Source organism: Falco naumanni, chromosome 8, assembly GCF_017639655.2.
Source record: "Falco naumanni isolate bFalNau1 chromosome 8, bFalNau1.pat, whole genome shotgun sequence".
NCBI classification, from domain to species: Eukaryota; Metazoa; Chordata; class Aves; order Falconiformes; family Falconidae; genus Falco; species Falco naumanni.
In genome coordinates, this window is record NC_054061.1 from 46671976 (window position 1) to 46693612 (window position 21637).

The 21637-nt window shown below is 49.2% G+C and overlaps 2 protein-coding genes across 2 annotated transcripts; both read left to right on the forward strand.

The window, feature by feature from the left end:
- Window positions 1–5687: 5687 nt before the first annotated feature.
- On the forward strand, window positions 5688–7340 carry HOXD12 (homeobox D12). Its single transcript, XM_040604860.1, has 2 exons — window positions 5688–6324; window positions 6591–7340. The coding sequence occupies exons 1-2, from the start codon at window positions 5763–5765 to the stop codon at window positions 6827–6829; spliced, it is 801 nt and encodes a 266-aa protein (XP_040460794.1). The 5' UTR covers window positions 5688–5762; the 3' UTR covers window positions 6830–7340.
- A 5670-nt stretch (window positions 7341–13010) lies between these two features.
- HOXD11 (homeobox D11) lies at window positions 13011–14568 on the forward strand. Its single transcript, XM_040604594.1, has 2 exons — window positions 13011–13695; window positions 14272–14568. Exons 1-2 carry the CDS (start codon window positions 13089–13091, stop codon window positions 14505–14507), a joined length of 843 nt encoding a protein of 280 aa, XP_040460528.1. The 5' UTR covers window positions 13011–13088; the 3' UTR covers window positions 14508–14568.
- The last annotated feature ends 7069 nt before the right edge of the window (window positions 14569–21637 follow it).

A 21637-nucleotide genomic window follows, 5' to 3' on the forward strand; every position in this document is an offset into this window, starting at 1 on the left:
TCTATTAGTTGCGGACAGTGATGGATATATAAACTCAATTTACGACCAGCTAAAGACTTTTGGAAAGACTTGAAAATATATTTAATTTTTTTTTTCCTTCCAGCGGTGGCGAAACTTCGGGAATTGTTTTCCATGAAAGTCAGCGGTTTTCTCTCAGTGGAAGGGAGTGCTGACATATCTTGAATTATAGTTCCGTTTCTTCCTTTTGAAAATAATAATAATATTAATATTAATTATATTTTCTGTTCTTCCCTCTAGGCCAGTATAAACGATTTAAAATATGTTGAAGGGTTACAGTTATAACTTTCTTAAATGCTTAACTCTTTAGGGGTTTTTCTGTAAATTTTTTTTTTCTCTGAACAACAGCCAGTGCCAAAAGTGTCAGTTTTGATTTGGTATCGTAAACTTCAAAACACGCCTAGTGGAAAAAATAAAAAATCAATCGAAAAATGCAAGAAAGCCGGAGTCCGGACCTGTGGCAGCCCTCAGCTGCTGTCAAAACCCACCGAGACCCAGACAGAATTACGAATTGCGAGGAGGGGTAACGTCTGCAGCCGGATTTTTAATTGATTTTTCGAGAGAGAGAGAATCTCTCCGAGCTGTTGCAGGACGCAAAGAGCACGGTCCCTGGCACGTCCCACCGCGCTCCCCGCTTCCGCAGGTTTGGGTTTGTTTCGAGTTGGGTTTTTTTGTTTTGATTTTTTTTCCCCGCGGTTTCGTTTTCAGTGGAGGGATTTCATATTGGCCGGCTGAAAAGGGAGCCGCTTGTTCCTGGGAAAGGGCGCCTGGGGCCCGGCCGGGCGCTGCGCGGAGGCGCAGGTCGGGGCGCCCCCGGGAAGCGGTTTCGGCGGGGCTGATGGGCCGGCTCGTCCCGCAGCCAGGGCAGAGGCTGCCGCTACGGAGGTGTGTATAACCTGAGCAGACCTTGTGTAAAATGCCCGCTCTAGCCTATTTGTCCGGACAAGCAAAAGACTCTTCTCCTTCCTCCCACCATGGCGCTTATAAAAAGCAACTCCTGGTCGGAGAAGCAAAGTTCACCGCTAACTTTTAATTTACAAAAATAAACGGGTGTTAATTACAGAAGCAATAAATAAGGAATTTCAAAAGATGCCATAATTTATATAGGCCGGAAGGCTAGGATTTTGTCGATTTTTTATTATTTTAAACCTAGTGTGCATGTTATGATATACACAGGGTGATCAGACACGCTACTCAACTACTAGGAGAGAGAAGCGATATCCTCTCTGTTAATGTGCCTCGTCTAATTATTAAAATGTGTGTGTTCCGAACTAGTATTATTTATTATAATATACTATTGCTCTAAACACTTTGATTACCAGCGTATGTGGGTAAGACATACGGTAAGACTATTTCTCCATAAACCATATATTTTCCTTTTCTTGTCTTAAAGTCTGCTTTTACTTTGTGTTGCAAGTACGGGCTCAACTTCCAAGCTGTTAACGATGTTGCCAAACTGTTCCGAACCATCTTTAATAAAACGACTTCTTTTCGATATGTATAAAAAGAGAGGAAGAAATTTGCCTTCTTTTTGCAGCAGGGCGTTTCGCGGGCTCCAGGGTTGCCTGGGATCTGCCCAGGGCCGCTAACAGACCGCAGTTCTTGGGAAAGGAGAGGTCGATAACAAGCGAGGCGCGTTAGAGGAGGGAAAGGCGTATACGAGAGCGCCTGGCCGCTGGGGAAGGTCTTTTTGGGAGGAAGAAATGCCAGCGAGAAATACCCGGGGTGGGAGGCAGGGAAGAGTCTGTCTTTCCCTTCTCCCCCTAGCCCAGCTCTGCTTAGCCGGTGCCCGGCGGCCGAGGGCGGCCCAGCGCCCCGTTGTCTCCTCCTCCCGAGCCCGGCACTTGCCGGTGCCCCGGCGAGGCGCGGACGGCCCCGGGCAGCGCCCTCCGCTCGCTCCACAACCGGCTGGCTCCAGCGGGGGGTGATCTTCCGCCTCCTCCGCCTTCTTCCTTCCTCTTTCTCTTCCGCTTGCACGTTCACGACTTTTGAGGCATTTATTTTCCCCGAACGGACGAAAAAAATCCACTTCGGAGCATTTCCGATTTTATCGCGAAGTGCATTTTTGTTCGATTCTGGGAACAGAGACTTGTGGGGCACACAATTTAAGTACCTGGATCAGACCTCCCTGCTGATGCAGTCTTGTTTTCTCTGAATGTTTTAAATTCTTCTTGCCTCCCCCCCCGCCCCCCGCCCTTGGCACCACACCCCCCCACACCCCCGCACACATACTGCGGTCCTATTAATTCTGGAGAAGTTTTTCCTCCCAGCCAGTCTCCCCGCGGACGGAAGGCCGGGCACTGCCAGAGCTGCTGTATTTCCCGGCCACGGAGCCGTCGCGGGCTGTTCCCTTCCTCCTTCCAGGCTTAACCTTTGGCTTTGCCGGGCTCCGGGCTCTCAGAGGACGCAGCTTTGCTACGGCCAAAACTCCCTTCCCAGGGCAGAGGAAACGCGAACGGTGGCTGGCAAATAGGTACCAGATGGAGACGAGTCGCCTTTTAATTTCGTAACAGCGTAGAGAAACATTAAGAAACAAGCAGCGACAGCCAGGAACACGGCAAGGCCAGGGCTGCGAGCCGAGGCGCAGAAAGCCCGTCCACCTACCAGTGCAGATTAAAAGGGTTTTGTAAGCCTGGAGCTGGGGCATTGACGAGCGTTATTCAGAATCCCCGTGCTCACAGCCCGGGCTCTTCCCAGCGTGCACGGACCCGGCCGGACCCCGGCGCTCCGCGGGCGCGGACCGGGGCCGCCGCGGCGCAGCCCCCGCTGCAGCCGGGCACAGCCGTCCGCCCTTTAGAGAAAAGGGCATAATGGTTCGCTTGAAATGTAGCGCGCATTATTACAGATAATAATATGTACCTCGGCAAACTGAACTGCAGATGTGCGGTGGCACAATGATGCACTGCAGGTCAGCCGGCTCGCCTGTCCGCAGCTGCCATGGAGCTTGGCTCCTGTCAGGCAGCGCGTTTCCCAGCCATGTCTGAGGCAATCCTGCCATCTCCTGGACAACCCTCGGCATAGGCAGGGGAAGCCGCCGCCTCACTTCAGGAGCCGCGTTTCTGAGTGATAAATGAGCGAGGGAGGCTACTCGGTCACACGCAGAGCAACCTTCATCTGTAAACTGGAAGAATATGCCAGTGAAATTATAGCCTGTGGTCAACTCTGATGTTCAGGCCGATCCGGCTGCCTATTTAAAAAACAGCAGCAACAACAACAACAAAAAAGAGCGGAAAGGAGCGTGTGAAAGCAGCCCGGCGGCTCGCTGTGTTCCTCAGCGGTAATATTTCCTGCACAGACAGAGGCAGGGGGACACCCGCGGCATTAAAACGCCGCCCCCCCCAAACCAGAAGCCGGCTGTGGCTGGAAAAAACAGCCCCGGTCCGTCCGCGGCTCCCCGCACCGCTGCAGCGGCCAGCCGCCCTGGGAACAAGATGTTTCTGTCAGTTCTTTTCCTTACAGATTTAAACATAAACATCGCTTTCCGCAGCTGTGTCTCCAGCTACTCCAGATTTTGCTTTTCATATTTTTGCGCTGTATTAATTAGCAATTACAGATGAGTTGAGCATTAATTGAAAGCTCCGTTTTCTCTAACCCCATAAAAGTTAGTTTGAAGTATCACCTTTCTTTCCGGTAACTGGGAACTCACATCGATTCCTTGTGTTTATTACGGGTGAAAATACAGTCTTTGAACACAAAATGCTCCTTCTGTCTTCCGAGAACCGAAGATCAGAGTCAGCTTTTTCGTAAAAGACGATTATGAAAATAAACTATTACCCATCCTCTCGAGAAGGGGGGGGTGGAAAAAAAAGAAGCAGAAACCAAGAACCAAGTAAGCTAATAAGAGGGAGATTCAATTGGTAGACATAACTCAAACAATAAAAATTAAAGGCAGTGGTCAGTAATATCCTCCAGCGGTGCTTGTGTGGTCCTGTGTGGTCTAGGAGAGAGCAATCACTTAAAGATTTCTTCCAGGGCAATGAAATTACTGCAGAATTTGCCTCAATTTCCCGTTAAACAGAAAGATGAATTTGATTAGGGGAATGTCAAGAGGGACAGCGTCTCTGATCTCGGAGTAGAAATAAAATCAAGATTAAAACTATGATTAACAGGACAATAATAGGGAAAATTAACCCTACCTGTTAACTAGGTTCGAGTTTTTAACGGAGATAATGAAAGTGGCGAAGTCCGGGCATTAAAGCTTTGCTTGAAGCTGGGCTCGCTCAGCCCAGGGGAGATTCTCTTAGAAAAGATGCCGAGGACAGAGGCGCCGGGTCGGGGTGACGGATGGGCCTCCGAGGTCCCCTGCGGGCCGCGGAACCGGAGCGGCCTGGGAGCGGGGTGCCCGCGGCGCTCGGCTGCGCTCTGGTGGGGTGCGCGTCCCCGTCAGCCGCTCGGCCCGCTGCGGGTGGCTCCGGGCGCAGCGCGCAGCTTGCCTCCGTGGGCAGTGCGCTGTCTCCCGACTCACATGGTCTGGGACAGGACACGAGCAACCTCCTGTGTGGATGCTCACAGAGATGATTTTATTCGCGCTTACCCTGGTGCTAAGGGGGAAAATGGGAGAGAGAATGGAATAACTGGGCTCTTGGTTATCTCTCAGAAAAATACGTATAACCCTCCAAAATAACACTGTAATAACACTGTAAGGGATCATTTGCTTGACAGGGGAGAAAAATTCCTCCAGCGCAACTTGGGAGATAGCAGCGGGGTACTCAGCCGAGGCTGACCCTCCTCTGCCCACCGCCGCACTCACATCCTCTCTGCTGCAGAGCAGACGGCGGCATTTTCTTTCTTGCAGTCTTTCGATTCTATCTATTTTTGATATTTATTTTTTTATCTCGGCAGGTCGCTCAAATAATTCAGTGTTGCTGCTGTTGTTATTCTCGGTTTGATACTGTTTTTTTGATTGTATTTTAAAGACAAAATAATCCCCGAATTTTAGAAGCATCGTTTAAAACTTGTCGTTTCGGAGTGAAGATGAAAGGTGAAAGGAGTAAAAAGGGAAGACGTACCGACCTAAGAGAATACTAGTTGTTAGCGTACCAGAATGACGATCCTGGTAATATCCGATCAATTAAGGTTTTAATTGCAAGCATATGAAGATGCATGTGATGTTGCTCTCAATTAAAACAAATGCGTATATAAACCAGACAAAATCCGCGTTCTGCACACGCACGCCCAAGGTGTACTCGTCTGTACGTGTGCCCCAGACAGTCACATCTCCTTCCCCTCAGTGGGAAGCAGCCACCGTGGGTTATTCCCCGCCCGCGGTGCACACTCTCATCGTGGGTGCTGTTCTCGCCCCGGCAGCTGTCCGGCGCAGGGCGGCCGGCCTGGAGGGGGCTGCCAGCCGGGGGGCACGGCCGGGCCGGGGGCTGCGCCCGGCGCTGCCCTGTCCCCTCGGCAACTCTGCAAATGTTTGTTTTCCCCTCATCTTTCCGCTAGCGCTGCAGCTTTGCCAGCCAGACCCGGCCACTTTTATAGAAGCGGAGACCATGTTTTCCCCTCCCCCTTGCGAGCTCAGTGTTTTAATATTTCAAGTGTTATCATAAGACTTTTAAAAAGGGGGGGGAAGAGAAGAGAAAAAAAAAAGGGGGGGGGAACAACTCAGTGGCTGGAGGCGGTGCTGAAATTACCGGCTTTGAAGAACCTGTCTGCAAAGTTTCGTCCAATCGTTTCAGGCTTTCCGCTTATTCCCTGTTGTAACTAAATACTGCTGTAAGAACAGCTGAAGTCCTTTGTTGGAAATGTGTGATCGCAGTCTCTACAGATCTGGCTACGTTGGTTCTCTCTTGAATTTGCAATCTCCAGATTCCTTTTATTTTCCTAATTTGCGGGCTAATGGCAGTCAATTGGCGGCTCTGCCCACCATTTCCTACCCCCGGAGCTCGATCCCGTGGACTTGCTCAAGTTCGTGCGCAGCCCAGCCGCAGAGCCACGCGTTCAGCGGCGCAGCGCAGCCTTACCTCCCCGGCTCCGTTCCAATCAACATCAGCTCCAACGGCAACAAAGAGTGCCTGGAAGACAACAATAAATATTACGCCCACGATGCGAGCTCCAAACAAGAGGAGAGATGCAGGCAGAGGCAATCTTTTGCAAATGACCCAACTGTTACTCACGCAGCCAACTTAAAGCCCGTAAAGTATGACCACTCGAGCCTGCAGAGAAGTTTGCATGGCTCGGCTGCTCTTTTTGAAGTGAATTCCTGCACTTCCAGCTTAAAGGAGGACATCAAGAATTCCGTCAACTTGAACCTGACAGTTCAGCCCGCAGCAGTCCAGTCATGCCTCAGACCTTCAGTGCAGGATGGTATGCCTTAAATATCTCGCTTTAGTTAGAGGCGACCTAGCGATACTTGTTTTCTAAGAGATGCCTGTAATTGCTTTGTAACCCCCCTGTAACCCATTCGGAGCGATAATCGCTTAATCCGACTCGGAGGTAGATAGGAATTGTACTGTCAGATGTGCTTTGCCCGATTTGCCGACCTAGTCTAGCCCTGTTGTCTTGCGGGTTTCTTGCATATTCTCTTTAATACCCAGACCTGATCCACTAAATTATCGACGTGTTTGTTGTAGGTTTGCCTTGGTGCCCCACCCAGGGGAGATCAAGAAAGAAACGGAAACCTTACACAAAACAACAAATTGCTGAATTGGAAAACGAGTTTCTCCTCAATGAGTTTATTAACCGACAGAAGAGGAAAGAACTATCAAACAGACTGAATTTAAGCGATCAGCAAGTTAAAATTTGGTTTCAGAACCGGCGGATGAAAAAGAAAAGAGTAGTAATGCGAGAGCAGGCACTTTCTATGTACTAGAGCAGAGTCCGCCCGTTCCTGCATGAACTTGTGCCCGGAGTGTTCACCCCTAGAGTAGAGCGTATTCGCGAGTGAAACGCGGGGACTGTGTGTTTTTTAACATTTAAACCAAGTTCTCGAAACGCGTAGGATCCCTGCGTAAATTGGCAGACGCCGAGTTCTTAACCGAAGTGAAGAAGACAAGCCGGACCAGCATGGAAACCTGTATTATCAGCTTTTTACCTTTCTTTCTCCATTTATATAGATTTTCTCCTACTTCTTCCCCTCTCTTTCCCCGGAGAATGAGTGGTGCTAAACTAAAATCGATTTCTTTTATCTGTATGTAAACACCATTTTTCAGCAAAATAAAGGAAAAATGCCTAGTAAAGACATCAGCTCTGTGAGTCCCGGCTGCTCCCTTCATCTGCTGCCCTGCACGCCAGGGCGAGCCTGCGGCGCCGGCTTGTTTTGTGGTTTGGAGTAACCTGCTCGAGCAGCGATGGGGGAAAGTGGTTAACAAATAAACCTTTTTCTGTCTTTTTTTTTTTCCCTCCCCCTTCCCACCCCCCGCTCGGAGCTGCAGATCCGGCCGCAGCCCGGCGGAGAGGGCACGTGACACCCGCGCAAGGCCCGCGCGTAACCTGCGCGGCGGCAGCTGCCGCCCCGACGGCGGGGGCGCGGGCCCCGTGTGCCCGCCCGAGGGGCCGCCGCCCCCGCCCGCCGCCCGAGTTGCTCCCCGCGCACGGAGGAGAGGGTCCCCTCTCGGGAAGGGGCGCCCCGCCGGGCCCCTGCCCGCGCCATGCGCCAGCCGGGCCCCGGGGGAGCGCCGGGTCCCGCGGTGGCAGAGGGGACCGCGGAGCCGGGCGCCGGGGCTGCCCCAGGTGGCCGGGCCGGGCCCTGCCCTCCCAGCGCCGCTGACTTTGGCCTTGTCCAGGCGCTGCCCCAAACAAACAGGCAAAGGGGAGCGGGCGGTGCCGAGGCCGCCGTGGGCTGGGGCCGGGGCAGGGGCCCGGGCTGGGGCAGGGCTGGGGGCAGCCGGGGCCCCCCTCTCACCCCGAGGTGCTGCGGGTGCAGGAGAGGGGAGAGCCCGGAGGTTTTGGTGGGTTTGATGATTTTGTGAGACCGTCCCCATGGCTGTTTCCGCAGAGGTTTTTACGAGGAAAGAGGGGAACGCTTTGGGTTTTTTTTTTTCCCAGACATAAACCTCAGAGGCTAACCCAACCAGAGGGACTGGGAGCGTTGCCCAAGCCGTTTGATTATTGGTTTAGGACGAGAATGAAATCGATTTTCCCCGCACGTTGCTGACAAGGGTTTCTCTGCCGGGAGCCGCCGGCCTCTGCAGCACCCGAGCAGTCAGGCTGGCCGGAGCGGCAGAGCTAGGGGAAATGGTAGAAGACACAGCCTTGGTCTGATACTTCAGGAAATAAATAAATAAACAAACAAACAAATAAATACAAACTCACTGAATTTTAGGTCCGGATTAAAACGCGTTTTGGCTGCGATTTCCACCTAAATCTGTTTCTAATGGCGAGGAGTTTCCACACCCAAAACCTTGGGTTGCCTCTCCCAACAGCAATAATAACTGCGCTGGCGGAGCCTGCGTTATTTGCTGGTATATAAAGTAAGCTCAGTTATGGTTGTTCGGGGTGTATGCCACAAGGCTGAACAACCACAAGGAATGGCACAAAGCAGCTACCTATTTACACGGGGCTATTGCCTTCCTGAGGGCAATAAACTCATTATTTCATGAAGAGACATATTTGAACTTTGCTCCTACCCACTCATGCAAGTCCTGCTCGCAAGGGCACAGTGGTCCAGATGACTTTGGAGGTAAATGCCGGATTTCTAGGCGGCTAGAAGTGCAGCCATCTTCCCGAAAGCTTTCCAGAGACCCCCAAAGGTAATGCTCGGGTGGTGTTTCGGGAGGGAGAAGGAAAACCAGCCCAACTTGGAGGCGCATTTCTCGCCGTCCAGAATGGCCACTATTGCCGCATTGCCCAAGGCAGACAAAAACCTACCTCGCTCATGGCGGGGTCACCGCCAGTGGAAAAGCAGGGGCGAAGCAGCACCGGATGAGAGCTCCCCAAGGGAAGAGAATGCACACTTAGCCACCTACAGCCAGAGGCATCACCCCTGGGTCCCTCCAAATCTTCGAGGCGTTCAGCCCCTGTGCTGGGCTCTGGCGCATTGCGGACAATAAAAGTCTCTTCATTCAGTAGCATTTCCCTAATTAAAAAAACTAGAAGCAATCCCAATGATGCAAGCCAGGAGAAAAGCAAAACCCAGATAAAGCCCCTTTTCTTATTCTCTCCTGGAATACTATTCAGCCGGCTACAGTCCATGAGAAATGGACCCTTTATGCCGTCCTTCCCTGTCCTAACCCGCCCCAGTAACACCAGTCCCTTTATTACTTGGGTGATGTGGAATCCGAACAGGAACCTCGAGTGAAGAGATGTGAAAGGCAATGTGTTATTTATTAAACGTATCTGATCCATGACGATGGCTCATTGTAAAGCTTCTAGTCTAAATCGCCCACGGAAGGAGAAAAAACAGAGGAGGTAGGACCAAAACTGCGGTGTGATGCGAAAGTATGTATTGCGTACCTCTGTGCGTGCCTGTATGTATACAGATGCACTTATTTCGGCAGCGACCGTTGTGTATAACCGTGTGTGCGCACACACACAGACGTACGTATTTGCGGGCTCCTACTGTGCATAGACACACAGGCGGTAGAAAATGGTGCACGATTTCACGCGTGCCCATGCTCCAGGTTTCAGCCTCTCCTCTGGGGCAGCGGGCGACGACAGTCGTTCTGGGCGTATGGGGTGGCACACACACGTGTGGCAGAGCTGCAGACACGGGGCGCGCCCCGCCCGTGCAGCTTTGCCTGCGCGCACCCGCCTGAGCCGCCCCGTGGGCACATGTGTGCACACGCGTGTGCGACACGCCGAGTGGGCGTGCAGGAGATGCACCCGTGTGAGGCTGATGTACCCCACGCCCTCCGACTGGATTATTTCGGGTGTCCTTCCAGCTGTATTTTGCCCCCTGCCCCGGCTTCGTGGGTGCATTCGGTGCGGGGGGGAGCAACGGGCACCCGCCTGCTGCTCCCACGCTCGCGTCCCCCCGCAGCATGCAGGCGACCGTCCATCCCTTTATTTACTCCAACATAAACATCTTTGCATTCCTACCGCAGCCTAAACCTGGTAAAGCCCTTTCGAGGGGGGTGGTGGTTCTCCATTCCTCCTCGTTTGATAAGGCTGCGAACGCAACTCGGCTTGTTGGGAATGGCTCTGGATGCCTTTGTGCTTCCTAAAAGAGCATAAATAATTAAAGTTTGGCAGGGAGGAAAAGCTTTCTTGCAGAACTGTAGTGGCAATAAATGAAATGACTCAGAATCTCTTCTCCAGTCGGTTTTTACGAGAGCTGCCAGACAGTGTCTGTTCACGTTCTCCAGATACTAGGGGCGCCATAACAAAGTTAAGGTCAAGTTAGTGTCTTATCTTGGGTGGCACAAAAATACCGCATCTTCTCCAGCCGGACTGGGTATATTTTAAAACCCGACTGTTATGCAAGTCGCCTTAATTTCCACGGAGGGCTTTTGGAAATGTCACTTGGACCTGAATACTCGGTAATTCCAGGCAACGGTTGCAGATGTTTCAAGACGTCTAACGGTAAAGTATTCGCCTGACTGTACATTATGTGCATTTGTTTCGATGCTATCTAATCTCCGTAAGGGGGGGAGAAGAAAAAAAAAAAAAAAAGACATGGAGGGGGAATATGGAATGTTCAGAGCTGGGCTGGGAACAGACCCCAGGGTGAAAATGTTCTGGCAGGCGGGGACCCCCAGCTCTGCCTTATTCCGACGGGGTCTCTGCTGCAATATTGGTCTCACATTCCCCAAATTAGATCGCTTTTTAAAGGACTGTTTCCTAAAAGGGCTGTTTTCGTATTAACAAATCGTCGCCATGTCTTTGAACTTGAATTAGTTGAAACTGGTTGGCTCCTGCGCCAAAATTTAATTGATGCTAGGCTTGCTGCATCGAAAGGAAGGTGAAGGATTCTGGCTAAGGCGTAATTAGTTGTTTGAACGATAAAGAAAATGAAGCTCCATAGGTTCCCAGAGCCATCTCTCCGGATGAGATAGGCGATCAGAAAGCTGGGGGCACAATCCAAACGGATTCCTGCCCTGCTCTGCTGCAAGCTCAGGGTGGTAAGTGACACAGGAGCCATTTTAACTGCGCAGGCATAATTTTTAGGTGGTGGTTCATGTGTTGCAGCAGAATCGAGAGAGCTCGAAAGTTACCGATAAAGGAATGGTGGTTTTGTGCTTTGATATCTAGTGATACCTTGTGAGAGTCTGTCTGCTCTAGGGAGCGATGTGTGGCGTTTGGGGTGATTTGCGAGCGAGGCACCAGGGCAAAAATGACCATACTGTACAAAGAAAAGAAAAAAAAGGGAAGAAGGGGGAGGGAGGGAGGCATGATTTTCATCTTATCTGCCTGTCTTTGGTCTTTTGCTTTTTAGAGAGGGCAAGCTGGGCTGCGGTGTGGAAGCCCCTTGGGCAGCCCTCGCCTGCTCTGGGGGCCGGGGGAAGCAGGAGGGGCCGCGCCGGTGGCAGCGGCGGCGGCGGGGCGGGGGGCAGGGTGCGGGGCGCAGCCCGGGCTGCGGGGCTCCCGCCCCCGAACCTCTCCGTGGCGCGGGGCCGGGGGCGCGCAGGAGGCGCCTGTCGCAGAGGGGCCGAGCCCTCCACGGGCACCGCCGCCTCGCAGAGCCGGGAAGCCCCCGGGCCTTCCCCCCCTTTGCCCGCGGCGCTCTGGGGCCGGTTCCCTACCTGCCGGGCTCTCTGCTTGCTGTGGGACTTGGAGGCTGCCTTTCTGGAGGGGGTCTGGGGCCTGCCGCCGGCCGGGGTGCTGGGGGATTGCCCAGTGGCGGGGCGCGACCCTGCTCGGCGCGGAAAGCTCGCCCAGGCTTCGGGCTTATTTGGAGAGCGGCATGTGGCGGGGCTACTCTGACTATGCTGTACAGTGGCGGAAAAAAGGCATTCCCATAGAGAGCTGGCACACGATTCTGGAATGAGGAATTGCTCGAGCATAGGGCTATTGCTGGCGCGTATTATTTATTCTCTTCTCTTTTCAGCCTTTGTGACCCGGTTTGTGCTCTTCTATGTAAAATCATATTTCAAGGGGAAAAAGAAAATTGGCAAAAATGAGCCCTCGAAGGCAGGGCGGCCGTGGGGCTGGCGGCTGTTGTGCGTGTCGCCCGCTCCCAACCCTGCTTTTCCCTTCCAAGGAAAATGAACATTTTGGTGGGAGTTGGAGGCAGGGGAACAGAGGTCACTTTGTGTGCTGCTCTGCTTCCCGAGGAAACCGTGCTTGGTGGACTTCTCTTCCTGCCCTAGCCCTTTGCTTTCCAGAAGAGCCCGAAAGTGTCTCCCTTTCGTAAAGCCGGCTACTGGGAGATGTTCTGTGTGTGCATTTCCCAGTTCACTTTGTCTCTGGCGCCCTGACACAAGCGCGCAGTGTTTGGGCTTGGAAGCGAGGGAAAATGAGGTGATCGGGACTCAGGCTTTGAATTTCGTGACCGGTTTTGATGCCAACTGTGGATTGCTGGAGCCGGGCGGGCAGATCCACCCGTGCGCTCGGGCGTGTGAATGGGACTTGGCTTTCCTGAGTGAACCATCACCCGCTCATCATCTGCGTGAGCGGCGGCCAGCGAGCATCGCTCCCCCTAACGAGGAGCGATCACGCTTCCGAGCCGAGGGTGCTCGGCCGAGAGCCCACGCCCCGGGGGCTACCTTCCCCGACGTGGCTGTGTCCCCCCCCTCGGTGCCCGCGGAGGGCCGGCGGCCGGGCGGGCTGGACGGCGATGCGGGCGGGGGGCTGCGCGCCGCGGGGCTCCGCGCTGGGCTCCGGCGGTGGGCAGGCGCCTGCCCGGCCCCAGGTGATTAGCCGCACCACCTACGTGTATCTCATCGCCTGGTGAAAGGATGAGGGGGAAAAACGGCTATATTTGTACAAAGGCTGCACTCGTCTCTCCGTGCTGGGAGGGCTCTTTGGAGAGATCTTAGGAGCCTTTCCGAGGGGCTGATATAGATATAAGGACATTTCTACATCGCGTCACGTGACATAATTACCACTAGAATCAATCAAGATGAATTGCACGTCAGCACACGGTGGGGATTTTTTCTTAGTTGATCCTGTCCAAACCCTCTTGTGCAATAGATGGATCTTGTTCAATGCATTGAAGCCTCCTGGTTGCTTGCAATCGCAAAAAGGAAGACATGACTGAGTTTGACGATTGCAGTCACGGCACATCCAATATGTATCTGCCAGGGTGCGCTTATTACGTCTCACCCTCAGATTTCTCGACGAAACCCTCTTTTTTGTCGCAGTCGTCGTCCTGTCAAATGACTTTTCCTTATTCTTCTAATTTACCTCATGTCCAACCTGTGCGCGAAGTAGCATTCAGGGAATACGGATTAGAGCGCAGCAAATGGCAGTATAGGGGCAGTTACGCTCCTTATTACTCAGCTGAAGAGGTGATGCACAGAGACTTTCTGCAGCCTGCGAACAGGAGGACGGAAATGTTATTCAAAACGGACCCTGTCTGCGGCCACCACGGACCGTCTCCCGCCGCCTCCAACTTCTACAGCTCGGTGGGGAGGAACGGCATCCTGCCGCAAGGCTTCGACCAGTTTTACGAGACAGCCCCCGGACCCCCGTACCAGCAGCACTCCGAGGGCGAGGGGGACGCGGACAAGGGCGACTTGAAAGCCCAGAACAGCACTTGCAGTAAAACACCTTCCAGCCAAGAGAAGAAAGTGACACCAGCAAACAGCGCCGATTCCCCTTCTGGTGAGGCTGTTGCAGAGAAGAGCAACAGTTCAGGTAGGTATCAGTAGTAAATTGGGGGCAAGAGTACAAGGCCAACACTTTGTCAAGCCGCATTTTATGTGCAATTTTATAAGCATCCAAAGGATTTTATATATCCTATAAGATTTCCTCTACCGTTGTAAAGCGTGTTTACGATAGGAAACCAATTTAGGTGGGCTTAAGGTATTCTTGGAAGAGGATATTAATTGTTATTAAATTGTTCATTTGGCGGGGGGGAGACGGGGAGATTTCACAGGTAGTGCTCAGAGCTGCCGTCGGTTTGGAGCTTAAGATCTTCGTTTGTTTGTGGCGGGGGGGTGGGTTAGAGGAGTTTGAGAAACTTGGATTTTTTCCAGCCCATTTAAATATCTCTCTGTATTGCTCGAAGTGCTCTCTTTTAAGGAGAAGTTGGGAAATATTCGCTTTTTCACTAAGTCACCCGGAGAGTAAAAGCCCCGGGATTTTTTTTTTTTTTAACTGCTGGAGGGCTGCTTTCCAGGCAAGGGGATATTGTCAAAGCCTCTGATCTCTTCCTAGCTAAGCATGTTCGTAGCAGCAGCATAAATCAGTTTCTTCTCTCTTGAATTTCAGCAATTCCCCAGCGATCAAGGAAAAAGAGGTGTCCCTATACCAAATATCAGATTAGAGAACTGGAACGGGAGTTTTTCTTCAATGTGTACATAAACAAAGAGAAAAGACTGCAGTTGTCCAGAATGCTTAATCTCACTGACCGGCAAGTTAAAATCTGGTTCCAGAATCGAAGGATGAAAGAAAAGAAACTGAACAGAGATCGACTCCAATATTTCACTGGGAATCCCTTGTTTTGAAAACAAAACAAAACAAAAAAACAAAAAGAAAGGAAAATATCTAAAAAAAGAAAAAAAGAAAGGGAGAAGAAAATAAAAGGAAGAAAGAAGAAAAACAAATAATATCTCGGTCTCTCTGACCTGCCATCTGAATGCAAAAGTAAATTGGTTTACATGACACATCCACCCTGCGGAACTCAAAGTTTCATTTTCATTTGCAACTCCACACACTGAATGGCCACTGGAGATTTCGGGGCTTGGCGGAGCAGATTCCTGATAAGGGGAAACTAGGGTAAATCCAACTGTCCACTCTCAAGTGTTTCTCGCCAAAGGTGCTTTTTTTCCTCTCCCACAGTACCAGCAATGGACCTGCAGTGTGTCTGGTAGTTTTTGCTTACAATTCATTGAGTTCGGGGGGGCTCTGTTGTTGCTTTTGAGTTAGGATAACACTTTCCTCCCTTTAAGTGAATGCGGTTTATTTAAGAGATGGTAAATGTACGTTCGCTATATATAAAATATATATATATATGTTTCTATTGTCATCCAAAAGCATGGGCCACTGTCTTTTTCATGTGAATAAATGGTTTCTAGTAAAGTTAAGGTTATAACTTCCGTGCACTGTATGGATTTCCATCTCCGAAGGATCCTAGCGTTTCCCGGGCTAGAGCCAAGTTCAGTTAAATAATAACGGGAGGAAGCCTAGTCGGGTTATTTAAAATGCATTTTAAATAATAGTTTAGATGCCTAACTCTCCCTCTGTAGGTAAGCGTAACCTTCCCTGCTCGCTGTGAGGCAGAGCCAACATGGCTGTCTGCAGACCATCACTTCTGATGGTGTTACAATTACTATAAACAACGAAAAGGGCTTTTTTTAAAACCGGTCAGGCTCCCGAGCAGCCCAGGATCCCCAACGCCAATGACTATTTAGTTGTTAGTGAGGAGCAAGGCAGAAAGACCGAGGGCTCAGAGCGAGGCAGACAAGAGGGAGCTATAAACAATTGGCACTGGGGGGGAGGGGGGGCGGGAAAAAAAAAAGGGGGGGGAACTTTGGAGGCAGAGGGGTGGATCTCTTAAATATCGTCCCTCGGCGGGGCGAGCGGAGCGCGGCGCCTGGCCGGGAGCGCAGCCGCGGCCGCGGCGGGCCCTGCGCGGGGACCGGCATCCGCCGGAGGTCCGCTCCGCTCCGCGCCGCTTTATCTTGCGTGACCTGGCTGGGCTGTTTACAAAACCTTGAACTGTCTAGACAACACCATAAAACCCGAGGTTCTAAACAGCTTAATTGGGTTATATTATACACCTTCTGGTGGGTGAAAAAGAGATTTCCGCAGTGTGCAATAAAGGCGAGGAGTGAGAGAAGAATTTGCCTTTTTTGAATAGGACGAAGCGGCTCTAGCTACACTCGCACGCAGGGAAGGCAAAAGTGCCTAAATAAGTCAGGAAAAGCCCGAGAATCCAAAAAATGGAGAAATGGAAGCGGAGGGAAGCATGACTAAAAAAATTTTTTTTAAACCCTTTAGTAAGAAAAACATAAGTGTATGCCTTTGAACTTCCAAAATGTCAAGGTCATCACCTTTAACCTTTCTGAATAATTAGGCGCCTTAAGGTTCCTCTGTTATTTTCAACCACCACCCACTCGCTCGCTCGCTCGCTCTGTCTCCCTCCCTCCCTCCCTCCCTCTCTCTCTCACACACACGCACAACCACACACACACTTATTACCGCATAGCTGGCCATATTAACAAATGCATCATAACGCAATGAAAATCCCAGCTGGGTCGAGGTGAGCTTTCCGCGGCGTGCGGGGAGCGTGCCCCGCTCCGGTCCCCGCCAGCCGGAGCACGGCGGGCTCCCTGCTGCCCTCACCTTTCTCCACCGCGCCCCGGGAATTCGCCCCAAATCTCCGTATTTTCTTAGCTCTTAAAAAAAAAAATGTTTTTTCGCTAGGAGGGAAAAGAAAAAAAAAGCGTGGGCTGTAGGAAATGCTTCGTAATTGAGGGAGAAAGATGATATTTCTATGCAGATTTCTGCGGATGTGTGTTTCCCCACAAAGCCCATTAATTAGAAACGCACGAAGTGGCGGTGAATTTCTCACAGCATTTCGGCTGACCTTATAGCAAAATTCTTGCGTTTCTCCCGAACCTTAATCCGCAGGGCGAGAACGAGTCGTTTGATTTTCTGTTCCCTGCAGTGCTTTAACAGTCTATCTCAGTGGATTAATACGCCTTTAAAATGCTAAGACACCGCAAAAAAGGGCCGCGGAAACCGAAACACCCTAGCATTAATCTTGCATAAATGCTCAATGATAGCAGTGTTAAGTTTCTATTTAAAAAGAAAGGAAGAAACCCATGACTGAGAGCAAATTGAGCTGAGGAGAAGGACCTGGGAGAGGAGGACATTTCCCGGTGCTTGGCGGCCCGCGGCCACAGGAGGGCGCGCCCATGTGCGGTAATGCCCGCAGCCGTCCTCCCGGCCACGTCTACTTTCTCTCCTAATAATAATTCCACTGCTAATAAAATATCTAATATATAAGTAACGATAAGATTTCAGGGCCTTCCAAATGAGAAAATAAAGCATCAAAAAGATTTATTAAACAAATAACCCATAACCGTGACGTGCTGGAGAAATATGCCACTTTAAAAGATTTTTTTTTTTGGTCGTAATCTTTTATAATGCATCCGAGCTTTTAAAAAAATCCCATAATTTTAAGAAAGAAAGAAAAAGACCCAACCCAGTGTTATTCAGAATTCGTTCCCTAGAACGAAAATCTATTTACTCCTTTAAGGACAGCCTTAACGCGGATGGAACAAAAGTAATATAAAACCCATGCGTTTCCACAGTTTATCTTCGATTCTTGTTCGAGGCTTTTCTTAAATAAACCTCTAGGTACAGAAAGCATAATTTTAAAAACATATTTTATTTAAAGACGAGATTAACGTTAGATCCTGAGAGTGCTTATTTTTTTAAAGGGAGACAGAGAAACTAAAGCGAAAAGAACATCTTTTTAATTATCCGAACATCACCTTGCCAAGGCATTGCTGAATGTAATCCCTCTCCTTAAAAGTACTATGGAGATCTATTAAAATGAAACTAGAGATTAGAAAATTAAAGTGAAGCTTATGAATTTCCTGGACGCTCTCCAATGACCGAGCATGTTCCTTTTTTCTGGTTTTCTGTTTTATTTTTTTTCTCTAGTGCGCACTTTTGGTCAGATTTTGAAGAAAGAAAGGGCTTCGCTGCTTTCTGCTTATTCGCAGAATTCATCGAAATCTGTTTCACGTTGGCTCAGCCATATTCCGCATTTTTTAAAGCCCCATCTCTTATGCAAGCATTTGTTGGCACTTTGTCTGCCGGGCTGTTGGGTTGGTTTGGCTTTTTTTTTTAGAAGTTCATTGTTAACACTTTCCTAGAAATAGCCTTTCCGTCGGTAATAAAATGGCATTGTACAATCTGAAATCCTTGAGATCCCTGACGCCAAAGGTAGCCTTTGCAGGCGCAGCCGGGTCCCGAAGGAAAATCCCCTGGTCTCTCGGTGGAGATACCCGTTTCGAGAGGGAAACGTTTAGCGAAGTTTTTGTGTGTGTTTGTTTTTCTTGGCATGCGAGTGCTCCTTGTGAGAGCCCACACCAACCCCAAACCCATCAGGCGTCATACGAGGTGCTGTAACCCCTCGCAATTACAGTGAGGCCGATCTCAGCGAACGCGAACGAGGGATGGGAGCCAGGGTGTGTTGTTAATTAAAAAAAATATATACCGGAATATGGAAACGTCGCTTTCGTCTTTTTCGGATCATCATGTAAGTGTGATGATTCTGTGCGAGTCTATACCCTCTTCTGTTCTTCGGGGTTTTTTATCCCTTTCGCTGTTTTATTCCTTTAGACAGAAAAGGCTGTGAGCTATTTCCAAATGTCCTGGGGCTTGTCCTTTAAGGAGAACGAAAAGGGCATTTGCTTATTTTCTGATTAAAATGCGGCAGGAATCTGCCGAAAGATAAATGTGCAGTCCAAATACCGAGGCTAAGGGCTGCATCGGCGACCAGTCTACACGCTAAAATCTCATCATACCAGATATACACTTCTGTGTGCACAGAAATATAGAAATACAATAGAGGAAGAGCTGAGGCTTCGGGCGATGCTGGGAGTACAGTCAGTGCTACCGTGCGATCCCCACGCTCAGAAATAACACCTTTGAAGGAATGGCCAGCATGCTCTTTTGTTTATTCTATAAGCTTTCATATTTAGGAAAAGGCATAATATCATCAGTATGCCGTCCCGTTCCCCAGCCCCCAGCCCCCCGGGCCCTTGGTCAAAAAAATCCGGGGAATCTGAACCTCAGCCCAGGCGCCGACTCTTTCTATGAAAATATGGTACATAGAAATCTGGGCAACGTGACAGTTGTATTATTAAAAGAAGAAAGGAGACAATATCGTGGCCAATTTTTCCCCCCCTTAAATAAAAACTATTCTTCAATCTCCCTACAATATAACAGCGTGGCATAAAATATACAATCCGCGCGTTTAAAGACACCCTAAATCGAGTAAATGAAAGGAATTTTACTAAAAGCTTCCTGGGTTCCAGCCTGTTTTAAAAATAAGATATTTCTCGCAATACCTTTGTTACTGAAGGCATCTGCAAAATATCTAGCCTCTTTCGTACCTCTCTCCCATCCCCCTCCCATAATGAGACACAAACACAGCAAACTGCAACTATGAGAATCCTCAGCACAGCCGAGACAAAAAAATAATCGTATCACCAGTAATAAGGTTTAGGAAGATAAGGCGGTGAAAATTAAGCCCTGCTGCTACGTCTGGTAACCTCCAGTTTTTAGCCCATCAAACCTGACATTTGCTAGAGGAGAAAACTGTAATGTCCACCTATGCTTTATTACAAACAGTAATTTACATCTGCATGGACCCATTGGTTGGTTTTTTTTTTTTCCTCCCCCCCTTCCTCATTCGGAAAAATATGGGGCTCTGGGAGCAAAACCTTTATATTAATGTAGATTGTATATCTCATTTATTGCACAATATTGATTTATTTATTAATGTTAATTACTTGATTCCATTTTAATATGATTTAAAACAAGAGTGACATTAAATGCCCAGAGCCTAAGTCCCCAGTTCCCCAGTGGCTCTCGCATGTTTATTCAACTTCTATTTACATCAAACTTAAACTTTCCTACTGTTCATTTTCAATAAAAAATTGCTGCCCGTTTTTAAAAACCCTCATGATTTATCGTGAGCGAAGGGTCTTACGGAGCCGTTTGCCAGTCCCGAGTACGGTATTTAAACAACCATCATCTGAGTTTCCGTGTAGTGACATGCAAGAAATTCATATTTTCAATTTAAAAAATCAAAGACCCCTCATGTCTAATCAGGAGCCAAGAAGCCAGCTCCTCCAGCACCAGCGAGGCTGGAGGGGAAAGCAGCTCAGCATTTGCTTATTGTTTTAACTTTACTGTTGGGCGAAACCCGCTGCAAACCTCTGGGCTGATACTTCAGCTGGGATATTTCTGGGACCCCCTTTTCTTAAAGTGTAAATAAAGATTATGAAAGAGCCATTTGATGGGCATAAAATTCCTGATTAGATTTAACAGTCAAGTCTTAAACTGCGTCAAGGAAAATAGTATTTTGTTTCTTTAAACTCTGTGGGTTGTCCAGGCTGTTGTTGAAGAAGAGGAAATTGCTAGAAAGCGAGGGGGGGTAACGCCGCGCTCGGAGGGAGCGTCGTGGGCTCCGCCGCAGCTTCTCTCCCGGCGCAGGCGAATCTTAGCAATGGCTCTGATCATGATCTTAAACAGCATCTTGCCGGAGCGCCCGTCTCCCTGCTCAACCCTCGGTGGCGGTGAAGCGTGCCCGGAGAGGGCAGGGGGCTGCGCCGGGCGCAGGGGATGCTGCGAAAAGATCTTGAAGGCAGCGAATATTACGAAGGTAATATTTAAACTCTCCGGCAACCCCGAAGCTGGAGGCTGCAGCTATAAAAGACACTGGCTCTTAACCTGACAATGATGTTGTATTTGAACAGCTGCGATAAGGTTTTAAAAGGTCTGTCTCATTGCCACAGCGAAATTTTAAACAGGGTTATTGTTTCCAGCAATGTAAAGTGTACGGTAAAGTGCAAAACGTCCAAACGCCAGGAAACAGGGGAAAATTCAAATCCATCCTGGTGGAAAACGCATGTTTGCAGCTGGGTGAAAGGCGCATTTAAATTTTTAAAAATCCTTTCACGTGCTGCCTGCTCTTAGGGATCTGAAAGGGTGTTTTGATGGTGGAAAGGCCCAAAATGAACAGGCAGATGAATCCGAAACAAAAATTATCAACAAGTTCACTTTGTCTGGATGAGAGTCCTTGACAGCATTAGTCCCAGATAAGAAATACTCCAGTTTGAAAACGGGGGGGGAGGGGGGGGGGCGGGGGGGGGAAGGAAAAAGTAATAAACAGTTTGTACCATCACTATTTAAAATGTAATAGCTGCGGGTGTAAATATGGGTACGAAGTGGGGGGAAAACAGTAAAACACCTTTAAAATGTTGGGACAGAAAACTCTGATTTGCCAGGTAGACAGTTACTGTTGCCTTCGGTATTTTTTTTTTCTTTTTATAATACAGATGCATTTTTCATTCTTATATAAAAAAAAAAAAAAAAAAAGGAAAGAAAAGGAAAGGAAAGGAAAGGAAAAGTTGCTCGAAGAGTTGCAGATATGAGTTGCTGTATGTTTTTTAATGAGCAATACTACAGAAGGAGAAATTATCTTCATGGTGCTTTCAGTTTCCAGGGCAAGTGAAACCCCCACTTTTTTTCCCAGGCGGTCGGGAGAGAGCATTGTAAAATAATTTTAGGAATGTAGCTTCCCTATAAAACTCGAGTTATGACAAAAGTCTAGCTTTTAATATTTGACGATTTGTGTTAAAACAAAAATTGACCTTCTCGGTTAGCAGCGAGGAAAAAAATCAATAGTATAATTTTCAATAATTCATAACGCGAACGCCATTATGCTAAATCTTAACTATTAATCTTATCCTTTACAAAGTCTCGATTGATTTGTTAATAAAATATCTTCCCGTGCGCGGCAACAGAGGGTATAACTCTTGAAAAAGCTTCAGAAGCAAGAAAATTACCAAGTAGCCCGAGAATGTAGATGAGGGTTTTATTGATCGCC

Bases quoted from the DNA above. Each gene is read 5' to 3' on its own strand.
- HOXD11 (XM_040604594.1), top strand. From the start codon at position 13,089: ATGACTGAGTTTGACGATTGCAGTCACGGCACATCCAATATGTATCTG. The intron at 13,696-14,271 runs GTAGGTATCAGT...CTTGAATTTCAG, and splicing joins AGAGAAGAGCAACAGTTCAG to CAATTCCCCAGCGATCAAGG.
- HOXD12 (XM_040604860.1), top strand. From the start codon at position 5,763: ATGTGTGATCGCAGTCTCTACAGATCTGGCTACGTTGGTTCTCTCTTG. The intron at 6,325-6,590 runs GTATGCCTTAAA...TGTTTGTTGTAG, and splicing joins CAGACCTTCAGTGCAGGATG to GTTTGCCTTGGTGCCCCACC.